Below are 25,991 nucleotides of genomic sequence, written 5' to 3'. Positions count from 1 at the left end.
AGATGGGTTGCTGGGCGGCACTGTTTGTTGGGCCTGTAGGACCTGTTCCTCCCTGTACCTCTAAATAAGTAATAAATAACGAGGTGCAGGTCGAGAATCAAATTTTCCCAGTGTCTTGCTGCAGCTGACATCAAACTTCACTTGCTGCCTTGAAAGTTAATTGTATAGTAATGAAGAGATAAATATGAGTGCACTTCAATAAACATTGTTTTCCCGTAGATGTGATGATGCCTTGCGCAAGAACAAGACCCTGATTGGAGCAGACCAGAAGGAATACCACAGAGAGCTGGAGCGTAACTATCACCGACTGAAGGAGTCGCTGCAACCCATGATCAACAGGAAGATTCCCCAGCTGTACAAGACCCTTATACCCAATACAAGTCACCGGTAAGGCATCTTCTCTGGAATAAAGACAGGGCCTCGTTGACTAAATTGAAATTCTGTTCTTATTCTGAAATTCCAAAAAACCGCATAGTGTCCATGACTCTCGGCTACAAGTCAAATACTTGACTTTAAAATCAAGACTCCCTTTCCTCTTGTTCTGTACTCATTTGTTTTACTTCCTCACCCATCCACAAATGTTTCAGTGATTCCTCCCCACTGTCACTTCTGCCTTCCTCCCATTCTATGTGCACCCTCCTCCTCACAGTTCTGGGAAATGTTTTTAAAAATTCCTCTGGTTCTGAAAAATGACTCCCATATTTCCAGACCTGTTGACTTGCCAAACTTGCTTGCTCACTGTCCTCACCCCACGTACTGCTCACCCACCCCTAAGCTGCTTACTCCCACTCCTTACTTCGACATTACCCACAAACCCCACCCTCTCCCATCATTTCTCATTTGCTGACCTCCCCCCACTGCTAACACCTCCATCCCCCCCAACACTCACTGACTCACACCCCAATCCCTCCCCAACACTCACTGACTCACACCCCTATCCTGCACTGCTCACAAACCCCCAACCCTTCCTACACTGCTCACACTCCACCACTCCCCCTGACTACTCACTCAATCCCCTCACTCCCCTTACCCAAACATTTTACTCCCTTACCTGACTTTCCCATTTCACCCAGCTTGCTCACATCCCATCGACCAACTACCATTGACCACTTTCTGATCCCTAAACTGTTAATAACCCCACCCCATACATCACCCAACAGTTCACTCCACCCCTGTTCTCGATTGTAATCACAGTCCACCAACTCCTCACTCTTCCTCTAACCTACGTGCTCCTATCATCTTTGTCTCCCCTATAACCTGCTCCTTCCACCAACTGTACCCTGGCCTTTTCGTACTTTCTCTAGATCTCCACTGGCATCTTTTGTTCGTCTCTTGCCAGCTCCTCCTCCCCTCACACTGGCCCGTCTGTTCCCACCTTTGTTGGCTGCTGCTTCACAGAGAGCAGAATGGAGGTACAAGTTCACCTCTGATCTTACTGATTGATGGAGAGACCTCAATAACTCTTCCGAACATTTCTTGTCTTCATAAGATATTCAGGTTTAAATTGTATCTTACTGTCAGATCACCTGAGCTGCTGCAGAGGTTCCATTTCTGACAAGTCTGTGACTGTATGGGTTTCCTCCAAGTGCTGTGGTTTCCTCCCACATTTTAAAGGTGCGGAAATTAATCAAAGTTAATTAATTGTGGGCATGATATATTGACGCAAACAACAGGAATTCTGCAGATGCTGGAAATTCAAGCAACACACATCAAAGTTGCTGGTGAACGCAGCAGGCCAGGCAGCATCTCTAGGAAGAGGTACAGTCGACGTTTCAGGCCGAGACCCTTTGTCAGGACTAACTGAAGGAAGAATTAGTAAGAGATTTGAAAGTGGGAGGGGGAGGGGGAGATCCAAAATGATAGGAGAAGACAGGAGTGGGAGGGATGGCACCAAGAGCTGGACAGGTGATTGGCAAAGGGGACATGAGAGGATCATGAGACAGGAGGTCCGGGGAGAAAGACTGGGGGGGGGGAACCCAGAGGATGGGCAAGGGGTATAGTCAGAGGGACAGAGGGAGAAAAAGGAGAGTGAGAGAAAGAATGTGTGTATAAAAATAAATAACGGATGGGGTACGAGGAGGAGGTGGGGCATTAGCGGAAGTTAGAAAAGTCAATGTTCATGCCACCAGGTTGGAGGCTACCCAGACGGAATATAAGGTGTGCCTCCAACCTGAGTGTGGCTTCATCTTTACAGTAGAGGAGGCCGTGGATAGACATGTCAGAATGGGAATGGGATGTGGAATTAAAATGTGTGGCCACTGGGAGATCCTGCTTTCTCTGGCGGACAGAGCGTAGATGTTCAGCAAAGTGGGCTCCCAGTCTGCGTCGGGTCTCACCAATATATAAAAGGCCACATCGGGAGCACCGGACGCAGTATATCACCCCAGCCGACTCACAGGTGAAGTGTCGCCTCACCTGGAAGGACTGTCTGGGGCCCTGAATGGTGGTGAGGGAGGAAGTGTAAGGGCATGTGTAGCACTTGCTCCGCTTACAAGGATAAATGCCAGGAGGGAGATCAGTGAGGAGGGATGGGGGGGACGAATGGACAAAGGAGTCGAGTAGGGAGTGATCCCTGCGGAAAGCGGGGGGGGGGAGGGAAAGATGTGCTTAGTGGTGGGATCCCGTTGGAGGTGGCAGAAGTTACGGAGAATAATATGTTGGACCCGGAGGCTGGTGGGGTGGTAGGTGAGGACAAGGGGAACCCTATTCCTAGTGGGGTGGCTGGAGGATGGAGTGAGAGCAGATGTGCGTGAAATGGAGGAGATGCGTTTGAGAGCAGAGTTGATGGTGGAGGAAGGGAAGCCCCTTTCTTTAAAAAAGGAGGACATCTCCCTCGTCCTGGAATGAAAAGTCTCATCCTGAGAGCAGATGCGGCTCCGTCTAGCGGAATTAGTCCTTACTCTTAATAATTTCTCCTTTGGCTCCTCCCACTTCCTCCAAACTAAAGGTGTAGCCATGGGCACCCGTATGGGTCCAAGCTATGCCTGCCTTTTTGTTGGCTTTGTGGAACAATCTATGTTCCGTGCCTGTTCTGGTATCTGTCCCCCACCTTTCCTTCGCTACATCGACAACTGCATTGGTGCTGCTTCCTGCACGCATGCTGAGCTCGTTGACTTCATTAACTTTGCCTCCAACTTTCACCCTGCCCTCAAGTTTACCTGGTCCATTTCTGACACCTCCCTCCCCGTTCTAGATCTTTCTGTCTCTATCTCTGGAGACAGCTTATCCACTGATGTCTACTATAAGCCTACTGATTCTCACAGCTATCTGGACTCTTCCTCTTCTCACCCTGTCTCTTGCAAAAATGCCATCCCCTTCTTGCAATTCCTCCGTCTCCGCCGCATCTGCTCTCAGGATGAGGCTTTTCATTCCAGGATGAGGCAGATGTCCTCCTTTTTTAAAGAAAGGGGCTTCCCTTCCTCCCCCATCAACTCTGCTCTCAAACGCATCTCTCCCATTTCACGCACATCTGCTCTCACTCTATCCTCCTGCCACCCCACTAGGAATAAGGTTCCCCGGTCCTCACCTACCACCCCACCAGCCTCCGGTGCCAACATATTATTCTCTGTAACTTCCGCCACCTCCAACGGGATCCCACCACTAAGCACATCTTCCCCGCCCCCCCCCGCGCTTTCTGCAGGGATCGCTCCCTACGCGACTCCCTTGTCCATTCGTCCCCCCATCCCTCCTCACTGATCTCCCTCCTGGCACTTATCCTTGTAAGCGGAACAAGTGCTACACACGCCCTTACACTTCCTCCCTTACCACCATTCAGGGCCCCAGACAGTCCTTCCAGGTGAGGCGACACTTCACCTGTGAGTCGGCTGGGGTGATATACTGCGTCCGGTGCTCCCGATGTGGCCTTCTATATATTGGCGAGACCCGACGCAGACTGGGAGACCGCTTTGCTGAACACCTATGCTCTGTCCGCCAGAGAAAGCAGGATCTCCCAGTGGCCACACATTTTAATTCCACATCCCATTCCCATTCTGACATGTCTATCCACGGTCTCCTCTACTGTAAAGATGAAGCCACACTCAGGTTGGAGGAACAACACCTTATATTCTGTCTGGGTAGCCTCCAACCTGATGGCATGAACATTGACTTCTCTAACTTCCGCTAATGCCCCACCTCCCCCTCGTACCCCATCCGTTATTTATTTTTATACACACATTCTTTCTCTCACTCTCCTTTTTCTCCCTCTGTCCCTCTGACTATACCCCTTGCCCATCCTCTGGGTTCCCCCCCTCTTGTCTTTCTCCCCAGACCTCCTGTCCCATGATCCTCTCATATCCTCTTTTGCCAATCAACTGTCCAGCTCTTGGCTCCATCCCTCCCCCTCCTGTCTTCTCCTATCATTTTGCATCTCCCCCTCCCCCTCCCACTTTCAAATCTCTTACTAACTCTTCCTTCAGTTAGTCCTGACGAAGGGTCTTGGCCTGAAACGTCGACTGTACCTCTTTCTAGAGATGCTGCCTGGCCTGCTGTGTTCACCAGCAACTTTGATATGTGTTGCATGATATATTGACAGTGGATGCATGGTGACACTTGCAAGCTGGCCCCCAGCACATTTTATCTATTGAACCCCAGATCACTGGCGCTGTAGAGCATTGCGCTAACCACGACACTAACTTGCTTCCCAACTAGCGACACTGTCTTTGCTAATTACTCTTTGACCTGGAACTTATCCCAAAAATGCTGACTACTTTGCACTGTACAGCAGCTCAGGTAGTGCCCGTACATTTGTAAATCGTCAATTGCGTTGACGCGAATGATGAATTTCGCTGTACGTTTCGATGTACGTCTGACAAATAAAGCTCATCTTTAATCATTTCCATAGCCCTTAACTTTTGCTTTTGCTTTATTTCAGAAACTCCTTCAGCAGATCGAGCTTACGTAAAGTGGAAATCTAAAGAACTGGTGGAGTCATTTTTTAAAAATTTTCTCTCAATGATGAAGGAACTGGTATGAAGGATGAATGTGGAAGGATTAAGGCCAGAGGATACAGAGTTTCCTCTTTTTAAAGCCTCCTCTTCAGGGCCCATTCAACTTAAGGCAGTTGTCTACGGAATCCAAGCTGCTTATAGCTGCTTCTTTGCCTCCCCGATCCGATCACAGGAGACTATTTTCAAAATTAGAATCGTAGCTCTATGTGAGTCTGACTGCTAGATTGGTGTGAGATTTTTTTCTGTGGTCATGGCATCACTCCATGATTGATTTGATATTTTAGTAACCGGAGTATTTAAAACAGAATTGTTCTAATGCCTTGTGTCTGCATCTAGATCCTGACATGGGCTGTTGTCTAATTTGATGTCCTTGTCTAATGCACTTGTGCCCTGTACAGTATTATATGGTGCACTCTCATACTAAAACCACCAAGAGCAACCATTAAGGTTTTACATATGGTAAGTTGTAAAGAGGTGGTTACTAATTTTTCAGAATTTTGTTTTCTTATCATGAATGTATCTTTTGAAATTCAGGAAGGATGCACTTTGGCACCAGTTTAAGTTAACAGCATGATACTTCAAACATCCTCCGTCAATGCTTTCACAGAATCAAATTCCAATAGCTTAAAAACCAACTGGACCACTCTGGTGCCAACCAATCACTGCCTTAAGTCATCCAATATCTGCTTATAATTTATTGCTGGATTACTTTTTCAAATATGCTCATATTTTGTGTATCAATAACCTTTTAAGAACCACTATCATTCCAAGTGTTAATTCCTCTACAGTAGTTGTGAGTTGCAAGGGTTTAATACAGCCCCTTAAAGAATTATGTCATTATGGATATCTCCTAATGAAGATGTTTATTTCCTTTCTGCGCAGTTCTTGCACTACTTTACATTGAAGTTTTTAATGGTATAACAGTCACTCAGATAGCATAGCTGTTAATATAGCACCAAGTGATACAAGAGAGAGTCTGACATACCAATTCAGTCATTCACTTTGCAACCCTAGTTGACAGAAGAATCCAAAAGCTCTGCCTGTTGAAAGGTAAATGGCGTCACCACTTGTCAAACCATCTGGTGAGAAGAGGTTGTGGTGACCAAGCTGCAGCTTCACTTAAAAGGAAAAGCTACTCCTGAAGGAAGATAGAAAATGTCTAGGGGTGTAAAATCATACCATAACAGTTGCCTGTGTTCTTTATAAACTTTGCTTTTATCTAAATTGTCACTTCAGAAAGGGAATGACCAAGTGCAGTGTTACAGGGCTGATCAGCATAGTGATCTTATGCTTAATGTTTGTGACGAGTAATTTTTAAGAAAAGCTTGATGGTCTTAAAATAACAACTGTTAAATGTTCTTTTCTATTTTGGGGCTTAGCTGACAAAATAATTACTCTAAATAGAATATGGAAAAAATATACAATGAAAGCTGTGCTGCAGTAACATATCTACCTACCTAAGACCTTGTAGAAGCATCTCTGCGCAGACGTAAGTACGTTTGTAATTCCGAACAAGTGCTAGACACAAGAGATTCTGCAGATGCTGGAAATCCAAATCAACACACAAAATACTGGAGAAGCTCAGCAGGTCAGGGAGCTTCTGTGGAGGAGAATAAACAGTCAGTATTTTGGGCTGAGATACTGAAGGGTCGCACGAAATGTCAACTGTATACTCCCTGCATAGATACTGCCTGACCTGAGTTCCTCCAGCATTATGTGTTGCTCCAAGCAGATACATTACTCCTTATTAAATCCGCTGTAAGTTTAACCCTGAATTCATTACCATATTTTATGACTGAAACCAAATGTGAATCTTTATTCACATTGATATAGCCTTTTATATCTGTAATTATCGTTGTTAAAAGTGAGCAAATTCCATTGCTCTCCTTTCTCCTCTTGACTTCAATATTCGTTTAAAAAAAAAGTCCTGACATAAATATATGCCCAGATTTTTACCTTTTACGCTTGCTTCTTCTATCACATTCTGTAATCGGATTCAGGACAGCGGCAGTGCTGGGTAAACCCACCATCTTTCTGTTGAGTCCCGATTGCCTTTGTCTCTAGAGTACATCCTTTTGTTATTGCTGTCATGTGTGATTTGAAACCTAATCCTGCTGTGTAATTTCAAAAATAGGCGATTGTAATCTTTTTTCTTTTTTATATGATTTATTATTTATTCAGATTATTTAAAGATTTAATGGGATATTTTACACAGAGCATGATTATTTAAGATTGAGTGGGTAAAACACTAAAAATTCCAGTAGCCAAGGGTTTTATTTGGTTATTTGTTAGGCTGGGGTTCTCAAAGATTTACCAGACATGTGGAGATGTATTTTCCATATCCAGCCTCCAAAAACAGGAAGGAAAGTCTACGTGTGCTGTGTTCACAATGACCAAGCAGTCAAGTTGATAGTGGTATTTTTGTTTGTACCTCTCCAGAACATCAGCAAAATGATCTCTTTTCTAGTGTATGTTTCCACCGCAAGTGGTAATGGTAGGATGATCGCTGTTGATTCTGTTGTTCTACATACATACATGGACGCATACTCTTATACACACACACACACACACACACTCAGACACACACACACACACACTCACTCAAACATGCACACACACACACACACACTCACTCACTCACACTCACACTCACACACACACTCACTCACTCACTCAGACACACACACACACTCACACTCACTCAGAGACACTCAGACACACACACACACACACACACACTCACTCACTCACTCAGACACTCACTCACTCACTCACTCAGACACACACACACACACTCACTCAGACACACACACACACTCACTCAGACACACACACACACACACACACACACACACACACACACACACACACACACACACAATGTATGGCCCCTGTTAGACTGCCACAATATACTGGGGAGGAAGGATTTAGATCCATAGCATATAAATCACAGCAGCACGGGATTATACAATAGCATTGTTCAGAGTGCATTGAGTTTAGGACCAGTCCGTCATGCTGGTTAGATTTTGAAAGAGATTATCGAGAAGCTCTGAAAAGCTGGATTCTTTAGTATTTCTTTAATTGTGCAGAAAGTAGACACGGATCAGACAAACCATAATGATGTGTTTCTGAAAAGCTGGCGTCCAGAAATGCAACTAGTATTCAGAAGCACAAGATCCATATTATGAATTTGTTTTTTTTAAATTCTCTTTATATTAAACTTCCTTATACATAACTACATAACGAAGTTGCCAGCAATACTATCATAAATACAACATTGACTGACTGATGCAACTACTGAAACTGTGGAATAAGAAAATTCAATGAATGCATTTGCAGGTCGATGAACAAGAGTGATGTGCACAATATGGCATCGTTCACGTAAGGCTCGTAAAGAAACCTTACGCTGGGGGCATTATTCTAGACCGGGTAATAAATAGTGAAACCATTTCCCAGTCAATTTACGTCTTTTTCTGTTTTAATTGGGATACAGGGATATCCATTCATTACAGCATCTCTCAGTTGTATATACATATCTATTCACTATATTATCAACCAGTCACGAGGAAGAAGAAACCACCCTCCCCACTGACAAAGATACTATAGCTGGACTGAGGATTTATCCTTAATATTCATGGTTTATTTTTAATTGAATGAAAGTTGTTTATTGGACAGACTCCTTGTTTACAGCAGATTGTTTTTATTCTGCGCTGTTGGTAATGCTGTTGTGCCATGGAACACAAGCATTCTCAGTCAAAATGGAATGAACCCATTGGCCATCTCCAAAGCACCAATCGCTGGGAGTTCTCCAGTTCTGTGTGTTAACCAACCTGCTTTACTTAGGTTTATTTGTTGACTCTGTTTTTCCTGGACTACCTTTGCACTTTTTGTTTGTTGTGGTAAAGGGTTTGGAATGGATTTGAAAGGGTGAAGGATGTCGCACCATGTCTTTGAAATGATTTTTGCCTTTTCAACTTGTAATAATCTATGTTGTCAATAAAAAGACCAACCAATTCTGTCACTCTTAATTTTTCCCATGCTTTACTGATCACTAAACTAATAGGTCAAAAATATTGAATATTTCAGCTGCAAACAATGATCGATGGCCCATCTGCCAGGTCTCATCCCTAGAAATCACCCTGAGAAACAATGCTATCTGCATTCAGCTTACAGACACTACGTAATGTCAGCTCTTCAATGAAGCAGCAAGTTCCTAGTTCAGTATAATCAGAGTAAACTAAAAAAAAATAGAGATTTTTATCTTTGAAAGATTTTGCCTCAGTTTCAGCTTATTCTTTAAACATTTCTATGCAGTGTATTGTTCCTTGGGTTTAACATACACACACACACTATACCAGACGAGACCCAAGTCAAAGCAAATTTATTATCAAACTGTATATATGTTACCAAATGCTACCTTGAAATTCATTTTCTTGCAGTCATTTACAGAATAATATATAAGATTTATGAAAACTATACTGACAGATTGACAAACAACCAATGTGCAAAAGAAGACGAACTGGGCAAATAAAAAATAATACTGAGAACATGAGTGGTAGAGTCCCTCTAGTTAGTGGAATCAGTTTAGAGTTGAGGTGAGTGAAGTTATCCATGCTGTTTTAGGAGCGTAATAACTATTCCTGAACCTGCTGGTGCAGGATCTCAGGCTTCTATACAACATTATTTCTATTTTTTTTTTTCAGCTGCATGTTCCAATCATTGCTCTGGCCAGGAAATTTTTACATGGCCTGAAAACTGCACAGCACTTTAATAAAGCATGATATAAAAGAAAAATTCCAGCTGAGCGGCAGCAAATGCTGTATGCACGGGAGGATTTCAGTTGTTGCATAGCCACACACCCATGCCCCTGTACCTCTTATCTGATGGTCATCAGCATAGCTTGTTACACCAGACAGCCAGCCACTCTAGTGATGTCTGGTTGATGTTGAGCAGATCAGTGTCAGCTAAATCAGGTGAGAGTGGGCAGTTGCGCAGAACGTGTTCGATGTTCTGCACCCTTTCGCCACACTCACAGGATTTGCTGGTCTTTAAACCCCACTTCACCACATTGTCTCCCGTCCTACAAACTCCCGCTCTCGCTCTGTTGAGAGTGCACCACTTCCGTCTGTCAAGCAGTGCCCCGTCTGGTAACATTTCTGTGGGGTCTTGCACTGTATTGTTTGGTGGGGTTCTGGCTTCTGTTTGTTGCCAGAGGTCAATCCTGTACATTTGGGGGGAAGTTCCGTGCGGTAGTTCCTCCACTGTAGCAAAGCTTTTCCTGGATTTTAGGCGGTTGGAAACTGGCATATGATGGTGTAGTGGGTGCTATGGATCCGAGTTCTGTCTACCTTTTTCAATTTTTGTTGTAGTGTCTTCGGATCTCTGGAGGAGCAATGCCTTCAAGTCTGTAAATGATGTTAGTGGGTGTGGGGCGCAGTGTGCCCGTGATTATTCGGCAGGCTTCGTTGAGCAACGGGTCTATTTTCTTCGCATGGGCTGATCTGCCCCACGCAGGTGCACGGTATTCTGCAGGTGCATAGCAGAGTGCTAGGGCAGTTGATTTAAGTGTGTGAGCATTAGCTTCCCATTTCGTGCCTGCTAATTTTTTCAAGAGAGAATTGCGAGAGCCAGCTTTCCCTCAGAGTTTTTGGAAAAGGAAAAGGATCTGATAGTAGTAATGAGAAGAGAGTATAGCACGGATGGTGGATGTCTCTCATGATGAATTCTGCTTTCTTGTGGCAGTGCCCCATGTAAGTGCAGTGCTGGGGAGGGCTTTGCCTGTCATGGGATGGGCTGTATCAACCATTTTCTCTAGGCCCAGGTGCTGAAGAGATAACACATGCATTGGTCATGATCTTTTAAGAATCACTTGACCCTGGCATAGTCTCAGAGGACTGGAAAATTGCAAATGTCACTCCACTCTTTAAGAAAGGAGGAAGACAAAAGAGAGGAATTTATAGGGCAGTTAGCCTAACCTCAGTGGTTGGGAAAATGTTGGAGTCCATTATTAAGGACGAGGTTTCGGGTACTTGGAGACTAATGGTAAAATAAGCCAAAGTCATCATGGTTCCTGTAAAGGGAAATCTTGCCTGACACATCTATTAGAATTCTTCAAGCAGGGTGGACAAGGGAGAGGCAGTGATTTTCAGAAGACATTTGATAAGGTGCCTCACTTGAGGCTGCTTAATGAGATAAAATCCTGTGGTGTTACAGGAAATATACTGACATGGACAGAGGAAAGGCTGACAGGCAGGAGACAGCAAGTGGGAATAAATGGAGCCTTTTCTGGTTGGCTGCCAGTGAATAGTGGTGTTCCTCAGGGGTCAGTACTGGGACCGCTTCTTTTCACATTGTTTGTCAATGATTTGGATAAAGGAATGGCTTTGTGGTAAAGTTTGTGAATGATATAAAGATAGGTGGAGGGCTAGGTAGTGCTGAGGAAGCAATGTGACTGCAGCAGGACTTAGACAAATTGGAAGAATCGGCAAAATAGTGGCAGATGGGATGCAGTGTTGGGAAATGTATAATAATGCATTTTGATAAAAAGAACAATAGTGCAGACTATTATCTAAATGGAGAGAAAATTCAAACATCAGAGGTGCAAAGGGAGTTAGGAGTCCTTGTGCAAGACTCCCAGAAGGCTAATTCACAGGTTGTGTCTGTGGTAAAGAAGGCAAATGCAATGTTGCCATTTATTTCAAGGGGAATACAATATAAAAACAAGAAGATAATGCTGAAGCTTTATAAAATGCTAGTCAGGCCACACTTGGAGTATTATCAACAGTTTTGGGCCCCTTATCTCAGAAAGAATGTATTGTCACTGGAGAGAGTCCAGAAGAGGTTCACGAGGATGATTCCGGGAAGGAAAGTGTTCATATATGAGTGTTTTTCAGCTTTGGGCCTGTACTGTCAGGAATTTAGAAGGATGTGTAGGGATCTCATTAAAACCTACCAAATGTTGAAAGGACTAGATAAGGTGGATGTGGAGAGGATGTTTCTTTTGGTGAGTTATCCAGTACTGGAGGACACAGCCTCAAAATTGAGGAGCTACTTTTTCAAGCATAAGTGAGGAGTAATTTTTTTTTTTAACCAAAGAGTGGTGGATCTGTGGAATGCTTTGCCACAGACTGCAGTGGAGGTCAAGTCCATGGGTATATTCAAAGCAGAAGTTAATAGGTTCCTAATTGGTCGGGGCATCAAGGGATGTGGGAGACGGCCGGTGTACGCGGTTGAATGGAATCCAGGATCAGCCATGATGAAATAGCGGAGCAGACTTGATGGGCTGTATTGCCTAATTCTGCTCCTATGTCTTATGGTCTTAAAAATGGTGTTGCAGGCTGTGCACCATTTACAATGGACAGATGTCCTTACATAAGTGCCAGGGACTTGCAAAGTTTGCACTGTGTGGTGAGCACCTGTCAGAATGTTCATTATCTCCGTATTTGCATAAGTCTCAAAATTCTGGACACTTGGGGGAGAAATGCCAACGTTTCTGAACAGCTTTCTATCATGGAAATTGGGCCAAATGTTAAGAATTTTTGACACTTGATTATTACTGTTTTGGATGATATGTTAACAGTCCAGAACTGGTCCATCTGACACAGCACTGTTGTAACACTAACTGCCTAACTCAGTCTGTCTGGTTTTTTTATTAATCTTTTTATTGATTTTTTAAAAAGGCAAACATACAGTCAAGAGGTGAATTAGTTCAAATACATATATCAGTTCCATAATAAACCAAGGTTAACATAAACGTCAAAATCATAATGTTAAACTAGTGTAAAATATATAATAATTAAAAAAAGAAAGTAACAATTCTCCTCTTACCAGTTTATGAAAAGAAAGGGAAAAACATTGGATTTTAAATGAAAAGGAAAAAAAACCCACTACACTATAATAAAACCAAAAAAAAGGGACTGGGCAGTCCATTTTGAGGATATGACAAAAAAAAGAAAGAAAAAATTACTTTCTGATCAAATCTAAGACTTCGAAAAAAAAGATTGAAAGCCTAATAAATCAAATTAAATGAAAATATTGCTCAAATTTAAAGGATGTATCAAATTTCTGACTTCTTATTTTCTCTAAACTTAAACAGGACATAATGGAGGAGAGCCAGTAAAAGACCGTAGGCAGATTAGAATCCTTCCACTTCAATAAAATGGCTCTCCTAGCCAGTAATGTCGAAAAGGCTGTCATACGTTGAGCGGAAACAGGAATATTTCCTGCTTCCGATGGGATAATCCCAAAATTTGCCGTAAGCAAATTAGGTTGTATATCCAGATCCAAAACTCCTGATACTGTTTTAAAAACATCTCTCCAAAAGTTACACACATCAAAGTTGCTGGTGAACGCAGCAGGCCAGGCAGCATCTCTAGGAAGAGGTACAGTCTCCAAAGGTTAGCTAGCTTTATACAAGACCAATGCATATGAGTTAAAGTGGCCAAATCAGTATTACATCTGTCACAAATCGGATTAATATTAGGGAAGATATGCGCTAATTTATCCTTTGACATATGGGCCCGGTGTACTACCTTGAACTGTATCAAGGAATGATGGGCACAAATAGATGAGTTATTAACCAAATGAAAAATTTTACTCCACTGATTATCCGTAAATGATGTTCCAATTCCCAAGTGCATTTAATTTTATCATTAGATATCATTCCTAGACTCAGTAACCGCTTATAGATTATAGCTATCAACCCTTTTTGAAATGGTTCAAACTGAAAGAGAACATCTATCATATTAGGTAGATAAACAGAAGGGTAATTTGGTAACAAACCACGTAAAAAAAAATCCTAATTTGTAAATATCTAAAAAGGTGTACATTAGATAAATCATATTTGTCCGCTAACTGAGAAAAAGACATTAAACAGTCCCCTAAAAATAAAGTCTGTCATTGTTACAATGCTGTAGTATTTGGCAATGTCACAGTTAAAGCACTTCAAAATTTACCAAAAGGCAATGGTGTGTTACAGCTTTAACTCGACACCATATGACTGTTTAAGCTTTCCACGGCTCAATCTGTCACATCTCCACAGGACAGACTGAAAGACTGTTAAAACTTCAGTACAACCCGATTTGACATTGTATTCTAGTTCCAACAAGGCATTATAGTTTTCAACCTCAAATATGGTGTATTTTATTTAAGGGACACTAATGTTTGGTTTACCTGATCATTGAGGATGTGTTGATTCTCAACGTCAAGATGTTGCCTTTATTTGTAACCTGTTCTGAAATCTCACCAAGAGGGATCTCATTGTAGCTTCTGGATATCGCTGTGAGCAAAATGATTGGTGCATTACAATGGCCATAGTTTCTACCAATTTTTTGACCATTTCCATGCTTGATGGTGAGATATCACTAAGTTCTCTGTGAAGTAGTCATTTCATTACATGGAACTTGGCAAGTATAATCAGAGTCCCGAATGCATCAAGGTAGCTCTTTCAAGTCATAAAACTTTATGACAAATCAGGAAACTATTTAATCTGTCCTGGCATTGCTGACTCTTCGCAAAGCCTGACTTCCCCTTCCTGAAACACACAATTAATTCCTCGGTCTTAATGATTTTGAGTGCAAGGCTATGGTTACCTTATAAGGTATCTGGAGAATGCACCCAAACAGGTATATGTAACAAGTTGTTGCAACACCATCAGCCTTATCACCATCTGATTCTGCCAACACCAGTGATGTCAGTGGCAAACTTACAGATGGTATTTGGGCCTAACCACACAGTCATGAGTGTAGAGAGAGTAGGGCCATTTGTAAAGGGAGTGGTCACAGAGGTGAAGGGAAAGACATTAAAACACATTATTATCACTGACTTCAAGGTAAATGTATTATCAAAGTACACATATGACACCATGTACTACCCTGAGATTCATTTTCTTGTTAGCATTCACAGTAGATACAAAGAAACATAATCGAGTGAATGAAAAACAAACAACTAATGTGGAAAAGACCAATACAAATTAAATAAATAAATAACATTGAGGACTTGAGTTGTCAAGTCTTTGAAATTGAATCTGTAGGTTGTAGAATCAGTTCATAGTTGAGGTGAGTGAAGTTATCTAGATTTGTTTAGGAAGCTGATGGTTGTAGGGTATTAACTGTCCCTGGACTTGAAGGTGTGGGACTTAGGTGATGTGAAATTTGTTGCTTTGCAGCTAGATATAGTGCAATATAAACTACAAAAATAAATAATTAGTGGAAAGTGAAGGGAATAGCAAGGTAGTGTTCATAGACTGTTATAAAGTATACAGTGAAAACAAGCTGCTTCTGAATTGTTGAAAATTACCTTGCTGCAGCCACTTAGGTGGGTTAGTGTTCAAGGAAGAGCCCAGGTGGAAAGAGTCAGCAGCTTCAAGTTCTGGGCATCAACATCTCAGAATACACAGCCATGACCTGAGCAGGGTAGCTAACTAGGCAATTTGGTAGCGTTCTGGTCAAAATGTGAAACAGTGCCTCAATACTTTATCATTAAATGATACGAATGCACATTATCATCAGATGGGAGGAGGAGCTTGAACAGAAGGTGCTTAATCCTCTCTTCTCTGGTGCACCATATTATTGGGCAGATGTGTTTCAAAGGCACTGATACAACAACTCCGTTGTATCTTTTTTCTGACTTGATAGAGTTGGTTGTTTGCTGGGGATTTTTGATTTTGTGATCACAGTGCAATAAAACAGTAGAAAGGGAAGTTAGACACAGGGTAGGAAATCGTAGCAACTGCCAAACTACCCAGAAGATACTGATTTATGGGATGTTAACTCAATTATCTACCATAAAAGTAAACGAAATGTGAACCACAAGGTCCCTGGACCCTCCCTGTGCTTGGGGGATGTCTCAAAATATCAATTTACCTAAAGCGTAAAATATTGACGCATTTCCAATCTGATAAAGAAGTTTCTCTGATACACACAGGCTATTTTGTACCTGGATGCTGCCAGGCATGCATTCAGTAGCCACTTTATTAGATACCTCCTGTACCTGATAAAGTGGAACTGAGTGTGTGCTGGTGGTCTTCTGCTGCCATAGTCCATCCACTTCCAGGTTCAGCATGTATGTTCAGAGATGCTCTTCGGCACACCACTGTTGTACACATGGTTATTTGAGTTACTGTTACCTCCCCGTCAGGTTGATCTAGGCTGGCCACTCTCCTCTGACCTCCATCATTAACAAGGCATTTTTGCCCACAGAACTGCTGCTCACTGGATTTTTCGTTTTGTTTTTTTTTGCATTATTCTCTGAACTCTGTGCCATGGACCAATACCAGTGAGCAAGGAGTCTATGGACCCAGGTTGGGAACCCCTGTTCTAGAAACTTGTGTGTGAAAATCCCAGAAAATCAGTACATTCTGAGATACTCAAACCACCCTGTGTGGCACCAACAATCACTCCACGGTCAAAGTTAGTTAGATCACATTTCTTACCTGTTTTGATGTTTGGTTTGAACAACAACTAGACTTTTTGACCATGCCTGCTTCGAGAGCTGCCACATACATTTGCTGATTATATATTTGCATTAATGAGCTAATGTACCTAATAAAGTGGCCACTGAGTGTATCAGCAATTGGGACTATGCAGCCAGATATATCCTAATGCAAATGGTATTCTGCTCCTTCTGACAGGATTTGCTTGTTCTTCAGCAGGAACTGAAGACAAGCTTCAATGTACCCCTTCCCTTAGGGTTACCAATCACCCTTTGCATGAAGAAGCTACCCTGATGTCCCTTTTAAATCTCTCACCTCTGATCCTAAACTTATGCCCTCTTGTTTTTACCAACCCCTCCCTCAGAAAAACACTTTCTTTCATCCTTCCTAAGACCCTCATGATCAGGCATTTTCCCTCAACAGAAAATTATTCCAGGGCATCTTCATTACTCTGCTAACATTGCACTTAAAACAAGGAATAGGAAAAGACCTCTGCTGTGCTGTCCATTGTCAAGATCAAGAGTAGTTTTATTTGTCATGTGTACATTGAAACATTGAGATATACAGTGAAGTATTCAAATTTAACTGTCATTCAACCATACATGAATATGGCCAAATGAAACAATGTTCCTTTGGGGCCAAGGTGCAAAACACAGTGCCAACAGCACTCCCCACAAAGTACATATGGTTACGATTTCAGAAAAGCATACTGTGGCAAAGAAAAAAATAATATAACCTAAGCCCTTGAGTGGCACAACTGTAGAATTGACAGTAAGTTGTCCTGGTCCAGCTTGTTCTTCTACGAGGCAGCGCCAATGGGAAGGGCCAGCCCCCAACCCAAGTATGGGTTCCAGCGCGCCCCACAAGTGCTTTCCCACACCACCTCGGTGTCTCCTCTCCTGCTCAACTGCAACAGGTGAGCCCGTGGCCACAACTGAGGCAATACAGCTCCCCCACCACTGATCTCACCAATTAACCCGTGGACCAAAATTGCAGTATTCTATGTTACCAATGTCCAATAGGGTCTTACAATACAATAAAAATATCCAAGATAATCACTGGCAGTCTACACTGTCCTATGGTACATTACAAGTCCAGGTGATAATGTGACAGTACACAATAAGTCTAGCAAACAACTCACTGAACGGATGGTTCTACAGTATTTGATGTTCTTAGTATTCAGCAGTGGCTTGCGATCATAAAAAGGACATACAAAGTGAACAAACCTTTGAGTGGTCGCTGCATCCAAGAGTGCTGCCATCTCACAGAAGTGTCACCATCCTCCCAGTCCCAACATCACATGCCCGCAAGTTACTAGTCCTTATGCCCTTGGTTTTAGCCTAACGTCGGTGGTGGGGAAACTGCTGGAGTCAGTTATCAAAGATGTGATAACAGCACATTTGGAAAGCGGTGAAATCATCGGACAAAGTCAGCATGGATTTGTGAAAGGAAAATCATGTCTGACGAATTTCATAGAATTTTTTGAGGATGTAACTAGTAGAGTGGATAGGGGAGAGCCAGTGGATGTGGTATATTTGGATTTTCAAAAGGCTTTTGACAAGGTCCCACACAGGAGATTAGTGTGCAAACTTAAAGCACACGGTATTGGGGGTATGGTATTGATGTGGATAGAGAATTGGTTGGCACACAGGAAGCAAAGAGTGGGAATAAACGGGACCTTTTCAGAATGGCAGGCGGTGACTAGTGGGGTACCGCAAGGCTCAGTGCTGGGACCCCAGTTGTTTACAATATATATTAATGACTTGGATGAGGGAATTAAATGCAGCATCTCCAAGTTTGCGGATGACACGAAGCTGGGTGGCAGTGTTAGCTGTGAGGAGGATGCTAAGAGGATGCAGAGTGACTTGGATAGGTTGGGTGAGTGGGCAAATTCATGGCAGATGCAATTTAATGTGGATAAATGTGAAGTTATCCACTTTGGTGGCAAAAATAGGAAAACAGATTATTATCTGAATGGTGGCCGATTAGGAAAAGGGGAGGTGCAACGAGACCTGGGTGTCATTATACACCAGTCATTGAAAGTGGGCATGCAGGTACAGCAGGCGGTGAAAAAGGCGAATGGTATGCTGGCATTTATAGCGAGAGGATTCGAGTACAGAGCAGGGAGGTACTACTGCAGTTGTACAAGGCCTTGGTGAGACCACACCTGGAGTATTGTGTGCAGTTTTGGTCCCCTAGTCTGAGGAAAGACATCCTTGCCATAGAGGGAGTACAAAGAAGGTTCACCAGATTGATTCCTGGGATGGCAGGACTTTCATATGAAGAAAGACTGGATGAACTGGGCTTGTACTCATTGGAATTTAGAAGATTGAGGGGGGATCTGATTGAAACGTATAAAATCCTAAAGGGATTGGACAGGCTAGATGCAAGAAGATTGTTCCCGATGTTGGGGAAGTCCAGAACGAGGGGTCACAGTTTGAGGATAAAGGGGAAGCCTTTTAGGACCGAGATTAGGAAAAACTTCTTCACACAGAGAGTGGTGAATCTGTGGAATTCTCTGCCACAGGAAACAGTTGAGGCCAGTTCATTGGCTATATTTAAGAGGGAGTTAGATATGGCCCTTGTGGCTACGGGGATCAGGGGGTGTGGAGGGAAGGCTGGGGCAGGGTTCTGAGTTGGATGATCAGCCATGATCATAATAAATGGTGGTGCAGGGTCGAATGGCCTACTCCTGCACCTATTTTCTATGTTTCTATGTATGCAGGAGGAAACTGGAATATCCAGAGGAAACCCAAGCAGGCGCAGAATCAATGTATGAATTCCCTATTGATAGTGGCAGCAATTAAACCTGGGTCGCCGAGGCAATAAAGTGTTATGCTAGCCGCTATGCTGATCTCGTCCAATCATTTTCCTTTGCTCCACTCTGCTGCCCTTCCCAAAGATCCCTGATGATTTTAGTGTCCAAAATTGATTGATTTCAGTTGAGTGTATTCAGGTTCTGAGATCACAGCTTACTTGAATTGAGAATTCCAGTAAGTGGGTGGTCTTCCACCAGATAAAGTTGGGTAAGTAGGTCTCTGGTTGATCCTGAGATTCAATCCTTTACAAAATAAAATAGAACATTACAGCACAGTGCAGGCCCTTTGGTCCACAATGTTGTACTCTTAAGATCAATCTAACCATCCCCTCCTACATAAACCTCAATTTTTCTATCATCCATGTGCCTGCTTAAGAGTTTCTGAAATGCCCTAATGGTGCCTCTACCACCACCCACGTTCCATGCACCCTCTACTCACTGTGTAATGAGTTATCTCTGACTTCCCTCCTATACTTTGCTGTAACCCCTTGAAATCATGTCCTATATTAGCCATTTCCACCCTAGGGGAAAAAGTCTCTGGCTATCCACTCTATCTATATCATTTATCATCTTGTACATCTCTATCAAGTCACCTCTCATCCTCCTTCGCTTCAAAGAGAAAAGCCCTAGCTCACTCAGACTAACTCATCATGATCAAACTTTCTGCCCTCTGAGTTGTGAATGTGCACCACTGAGTTTCCAGCATGTGTGGGAGACAGCTCAGGATCTGGGCAGCCAGCATCTATGCAAGAAAGAGATAAAAGCACCACTCAGAGAAGCACAGAAAACCCCAAACCAGTAAACCACAAAGGCTGGGAAAATGGGCTGCTTCTGCCAAAGTCCAAGTACAGTTTGGGCAAAGAGCCAATTAGCCGGTCAGTCATATTGGAGAAGGGTCAAGTTCCCACTCTTCCAGGCATAGAATGACAATGAAAATTCAGCACTGCGTCCCATACCCCACTGTGCAGTTTAGATATTGATTGGTCATCAAAACTGAAGATGATTATTTAATCAGTAAAATTATTTATCCAGTAAAAGAGTCTTTGTCCGCTACTTAATGCAATGAAACTAAGGGGAGACTAACACAAAATGCTGGAGGAACTCGGCAGGTTAGGCAACCTGTATGAGGGAAATAAACAGTTGACCCTGCAGGCCAAGACCCTTCATTAGGACTGGAAAGGAAGGGGAAGATGACAGAATAAGAAGAGAGGGAAAGGCTTCTGTCTTCCTTTCCAGTCCTGATGAAGGGTCTTGGTCCAAAACGTTGACTGCCTGACCTTACAAGATACTTTCCTGGAACGAGGGGGTAAGTCATCTGCACAATCTCTTGTATTTATTAGAGGAGACCAATCCCCCTTTCTGTATCAGTAGGACCATTTTAGTAACATTTCTGTATGAGCTGAAAAGAAAGGGGAAGGTATTGGATGTTGGGCATTGTATCAGGAGTGGAAAAATTAAACTCAGTTTCGACAAGTTATGCAGGATTCTGAAGGAAGTGGGTAGAAGGCCAAGTGGTTTGGCTGATGTCCCTGAAAACAGGGCTGAAGCATTTGGAAAGAAAATGGGAATGAACAAAGTAACTTGGGGAGAAGCAGAGAATCCAAGCTGCAGAATTCAGTTAGAACAGGACCAAAGGAGAAGTGGGAGATGAGGGAGAATTGTAAGCTGAATACAGAGTGTCGGGAAATTGGCCATGTTGAATGTGAAGGGTAGAACTGGTACTGCTTTAGCTGCAATGCATTGAAAAGGAAGACTTGGGATACATAACCAGATGTTCTAAACCAAAACCAGTCACATACAAGGTGGAAGCATGGGAAAGTAGCAAAGTATAGCAGTGTACAGTGGCAAGGTAACGATTTCTGACAGCTGCACACATCTATTACAAATGCAAAAAATAAATGTGAACACAATTACTGGAGCTGTGTCTTCACGCTTTTGAAGTACACATCAGCATAGTTTATAAGTATTGTAGTGTTGCAGTTCAGACCATGGTTGCATGGTGCAGTTGGATGCCAGGCAGAGTCTGAAGAGTTTGGTGATGTCTATTGGTTATGCATTCAATACAGAGTGTCTCCAGTGATGTTTCAGTCCGATGCTTGTTTCCATGTCGCGCTCGTGGAGCTTAGACCTGCACCCTGTCATTGATAGAAAAGCTCAGAGGGCAACAGGTCAAGGGTAGCTCTGCTGTTGGGGAAGAGTTTCATGAATGTACGACTCAACTGGATGCTTTGCTTGCCTTTGCAAATGTATCTCATCCACGGCACGGTAGTGTAATGATTAGAGTAAGGCTATTACAGCACCAGCAACCCAGGCTCAATTCCACTGCTGTCTGTAAGGAGTTTATACATCCTCCCTGTGACCGTGTGGGCTTCTTCCAGGAGCTCCAGTTTCCTCCCCCATTCCAAAGACGTTATCGTGCTCTGTCTCTAAATAAAATAATGATTACATATGGTCTCTATCTATATCAGGAGCATTGGTTAAGGTTGAGGAGGGACAGAGATCTAATTGCAACCAGCCAAGCAAATATTTTAACCTTGCCACTTGATGGGTTACCCATTAGCTTTGGGGTAAAATCAAGTTCGTATCAAAAAGCAGACCGTGCTGAGACATTCTGAAGCTGGAAAGTTGGTGAAGGTGGAGCTAGAAGTAATGGTTCGTGATGAGTACCTAGTGTTGGTATCATGGACTTTGGAAGTGCTCTCTGTTTCTGAATAGTTCTTTAATACTTCCAACTTTTGGTCATACCACTTGAAACAAAATGTGTAGATGGGTGTGTCACCATAAAATCATTCAGAATGTTCCCCAACCAGAAGCCCTTCATGAACCAAGAGATCCACAGTCTGCTGAGGACCATATTAGAGGCATTCAATAATGGCAACCAAGAATGTTACAAGAGGTCCAGGTACAATCTCTGGAAAGGCATCCAAGTGAAGTGGCAATTCTGGACTAAACTTGGATCACTGAAGGATACTCAACAGCTATGGCAGGGCTTGAATGCTATTAGCTCTTACAAAATGAAGTCAAGCGATATAGGTGACGATAGAGTTTTGCTTTCTATGCTCACTTTGACTGTCAAAATATGGCAGAGCATTCAAGAAATCCCACAGCCTCCAAAAGAAGAGGCTGTGAATTCAGTCTCTGAGGCAGATGTGAGAGCATCCTTAAGGAGAGGGCACTTACGGAAAGTATTCAGTTCAGATGGGGTTCCTTGCCAAGAACAAAAGAACAGTGCTGATCAACTGGTTGGAATGTTCACCAATGTCTTAAATCTCTCGCTTTGGCAGTCTGAGGTATCCACCTGCTTCTAGCAGGCTTCAGTTATACTGGTGCTTATGAAGAAAATAGTAATCTGCCTCACCGTCTACATCATGCAATTACCTCCACAGGGATGAAGTGCTTTGGGAGGTTGGAGATGAAGCATATCCACTCCTGTCTGAGGAGCGTCTTGGATCCTCTCCAATTTGCCTATCAGCATAATAGGTCCACAGATGCCAATTCATTGGCTCTTCACTCAATCCTGAAACATCTGGTCAGCAAAGATGCACACATCAGGATCTTCTTTATCGACTATAGCTTGGCATTCAGTTCTAGCCCCCCCCCCCTCAAAACCAATGAATAAGCTTCAAGACTTTGGCCTCAATACCTCCTTGTGCAATTGGATTCTCTGTTTCCTCACTTGCAGACTCGTCATTTCGATTGACAACAACATCTCCACCACCATCTCCATCAGCACAAATGCACCACAAGGCAGTGTGCTTTGCCATCTGCTTTATTTGCTTTATACTTATGACCATGTGGCTAAACACAGGATCAATACCATATTTAAGTTTGCCAACAATGCCACTGTCATTGGCTGAATCAGCATATAGGAAGGAGATTGAAAATCTGGCAGAGTGGTGCCGCAGAAACAATCTGTTACTCAACGTCAGCAAAACCAAGGAGCTGAGTACTGACTTCAGGAGGACGGGATTGGTTGTCCTCACTGGGGTGTCAGAGGTGGAGAGGGTCAGCAACTTCAAATTCCTCAGTGTTATGATTTCAGAGGACCTGTCCTGGGCCTAGCACATAAGTGCTATTTATTACAAAGAAAATACAGCAGTGCCTCTACTTCCTTAGAAGTTTGTGAAGATTCGGCATGACATCTAAAAGTTTGCAAAACTTCTATAGATGTGTGGTGGTGTGTATATTGACTGGCTGCATCACAGTGCCCTTGAACGTAAACACCAATGCCCTCAAACAGAAAATCCTACAGGAAGTAGTGCATACAGCTCAGTCCATCATGGGTAAAGCCCTCCCCACCATTGAACACATCTACACAGAGTGCTGTCGCAGGAAGGAAGTATCCACCATCTGACACCCCACCACCCAGGTCATTCTCTCTTCTCACTGCTGCCATCAGGAAGAAGGTACAGGTGTCTCAGGACCCCACAGCACTAGGTTCAGGAATAGTTATTGCCCCTCAACCACCAGGTTCTTGAACTGAGGGGATAACTTCACTTGCTCCATCACTGAACTGTCCTCACAACCTATAGACTTTCTTTCAAGGGCTTTCATTTTATAATCAAAATATTTATTGCTTTTTTATTTATTATTTTAAATTTTTTTCTCAGCTCCAGCTGGTAAAACCTGGGGTACAGGCACAGCCAAGTGCACTAATTTCTCAATTGCTAGGAATTTTTAGACTATTCTGATGGTGTTTAGTATTATGGCTTTCTGGAGACTTACATGAATATTGCGGCACAGGCCTAATGGTTTAATGCTATCGTGTAGTGACTTTGACCTGATACCAATTGTAGATATTACTGTTGGGGCAATGTGTACCCTGTTCATGTTCCATAGTCTTTCAATTTCCTCTTTTAATTCAACATATTTCTGATGCTTGTCACTGATTGATTTCTGTATGCTGTGTGTGTTTATAATGGCTATATCTTTTAAGTAAGTTGTTCTTGCATGTTTATCTTGTAATATTATATCCAGACAGTTATTATGGATTGACCTATCTGTAACAATAGATATGTCATAATTTATAGGACTCTGATTCTAAAACTGGTAAAGTATGGTGTCTTTTATGAGTTTTTATTTTAAAGCAAGATTTTAATGAACGATGTTTGCCACTTGACTGTGACTGTGTAAGTAATCAGATTGAGTTAAACCGCTACAGAATCCTGTAATGTGTTGAATTGTTTCTGGCTTCACTTGGCATGTCCTGCATTGATTGTCTTGTTGGTCTTCTATTAATGCAGTTTTGATTTATTTTGCTCCATTAACCACCTGGTTTTGTATTGCCACAAGGAACCCTTCTGTTTCTGGAAAGCACTCTCCAACTCTGGGATCAGGTGTTCGAGGCTTCCTTGTCGACATCTAGTCTGCTCAGATCATGGGGATGTCTTCCATGGAGGGTCGTGCTCTTCTATTGGTTAACCTTTTCTTCTGTAGTGGTAATTTCATCATGTTTCTGGGTTGTACTTTCATTCAAATTCAGTGGTGTATACTTATCAGAATTGCATATGCTCATGTGGAGTGCTGAATCCTGTTTTCATTGACGAAAATATATCCTCGGAAGTTTTATCTGACCAGTCTATAATTTGTTTAAAGTCTGTAATTCCTCTTCCTCCTTCTGTCCTAGGTATTGTGTTTGAGTGCACACAGTGTTTTCTAAAACTTGTAATTTCAGTTCTTATTTTTCTTTCTAAATTTTCCAGATTGGTTTCAGACCAAGATATTATGCCAAAAGAATATATTAATATGGGTATAACAAAAATGTTTATTGCCTTTGTTATATTTTTACTATTGGGCTCTGTTTGGCCTTATAAGTAAATTCTGTCAAAAGTTTTCCCTTTATTGGACTATGATCTATTTCGTTGCTTGCTGACGCTTACGTTTCATATTCCTCCATCAGTTGTATTGTACCCTGCTGCTCTGTTTTGTTTTCTATTAGCTGTTCAATTGCACCTTCCTTTATTTTTGATGTTCTGTGCTTATCCAGCCCCAAGTTCATGTTTATATGCTTAGAAAATAATTATTAGAACGTTAGAACTTTACAAAATCATTATTCTTTTTTTCTCTCTTTTTGTATTTGCAGCTTTTTGTCTTTTGCATATGGTTGTCCGCCCTTTTGGCGCAGTCTTTCATTGAATTGCAGAGCTCTATATGTTGACATATACGATGATAAGCTTACTTTGAACGTAATTATTTTGCTTCCTATGGAATTTTCTGCTTCCACTTTAGTAGTCTCAGTCGATGATGCAACAGAAACAATGCATCTACATTCTTTCAGCTTGTGTAGGTGGCAAGAATGTTGTTTTGAAATGTCTCTTGGTTTGTTTTGTTTGAGTGAAGGTTATGTGCTTGCCTTTCTGGATCATTCCTGCCTGAATGGTCATCAAAGGGAGATGTTCTTGTCAATGTCTTTCAGTGATCATGAGTTCAACTATTATCACCCCTTCATTTTCTTGTCAACTGAGTAACATGTCCCAAATATAATCCTGGAGAAATGTTGCTTTGCATTTTCCAAGAAAGCCTAAATCTGAACACAGCCTACCCTTCAATGTTCTGTAAAGCCCTGGGAGTATTTCTAAACAACTTGGTTTCGTCCTGCAAAGTTTGAGTTGAATAGTATGTTGACACATCCAAGATAACTATGTTTAATATGTGCTGTAAGAATTGCTATGCTTTTCTTATGCATGATTTCTTGTTCATCTATAGCCAGGTGTCAGTCACAAGGCATTGCATGTATTGCCACATCACCCCTGCCCTGGCCAAACACTACCCAGCCAAAAACTAAGCATCTCCCAGT

General features: G+C 42.5%; 2 protein-coding genes across 9 annotated transcripts in view; both read left to right on the top strand.

Annotated features, from left to right (window-relative positions):
• The window catches only part of LOC134339362 (dedicator of cytokinesis protein 7-like), a 223,323-nt gene extending 215,623 nt beyond the window's left edge, over window positions 1-7,700 (top strand). For all 6 annotated transcript variants that reach the window (XM_063035799.1, XM_063035798.1, XM_063035797.1 and 3 more), the window contains 2 exons: window positions 220-387; window positions 4,871-7,700. In XM_063035799.1, the coding sequence (XP_062891869.1) occupies window positions 220-387; window positions 4,871-4,913 (211 nt within the window). In that variant the 3' untranslated portion in view covers window positions 4,914-7,700. The remainder of the gene's footprint in view (window positions 1-219; window positions 388-4,870) is intronic.
• A 16,214-nt stretch (window positions 7,701-23,914) lies between these two features.
• kank2 (KN motif and ankyrin repeat domains 2) overlaps window positions 23,915-25,991 on the top strand; it is a 151,382-nt gene continuing 149,305 nt past the window's right edge. For 2 of the 3 annotated variants that reach the window (XM_063035631.1, XM_063035633.1), the window contains exon 1: window positions 23,917-24,633. The gene's annotated coding sequence lies outside the window, so the exon portion shown is untranslated. Of the gene's footprint in view, window positions 24,634-25,991 lie in introns of all 3 variants that reach the window. The other variant, XM_063035637.1, reaches the window with a different exon arrangement.

Source organism: Mobula hypostoma, chromosome 29 (genome assembly GCF_963921235.1).
Source record: "Mobula hypostoma chromosome 29, sMobHyp1.1, whole genome shotgun sequence".
Taxonomy (NCBI): Eukaryota; Metazoa; Chordata; class Chondrichthyes; order Myliobatiformes; family Myliobatidae; genus Mobula; species Mobula hypostoma.
Note: the sequence above shows the minus strand (reverse complement) of the source record. Positions and strands in the feature narration are given on the sequence as shown.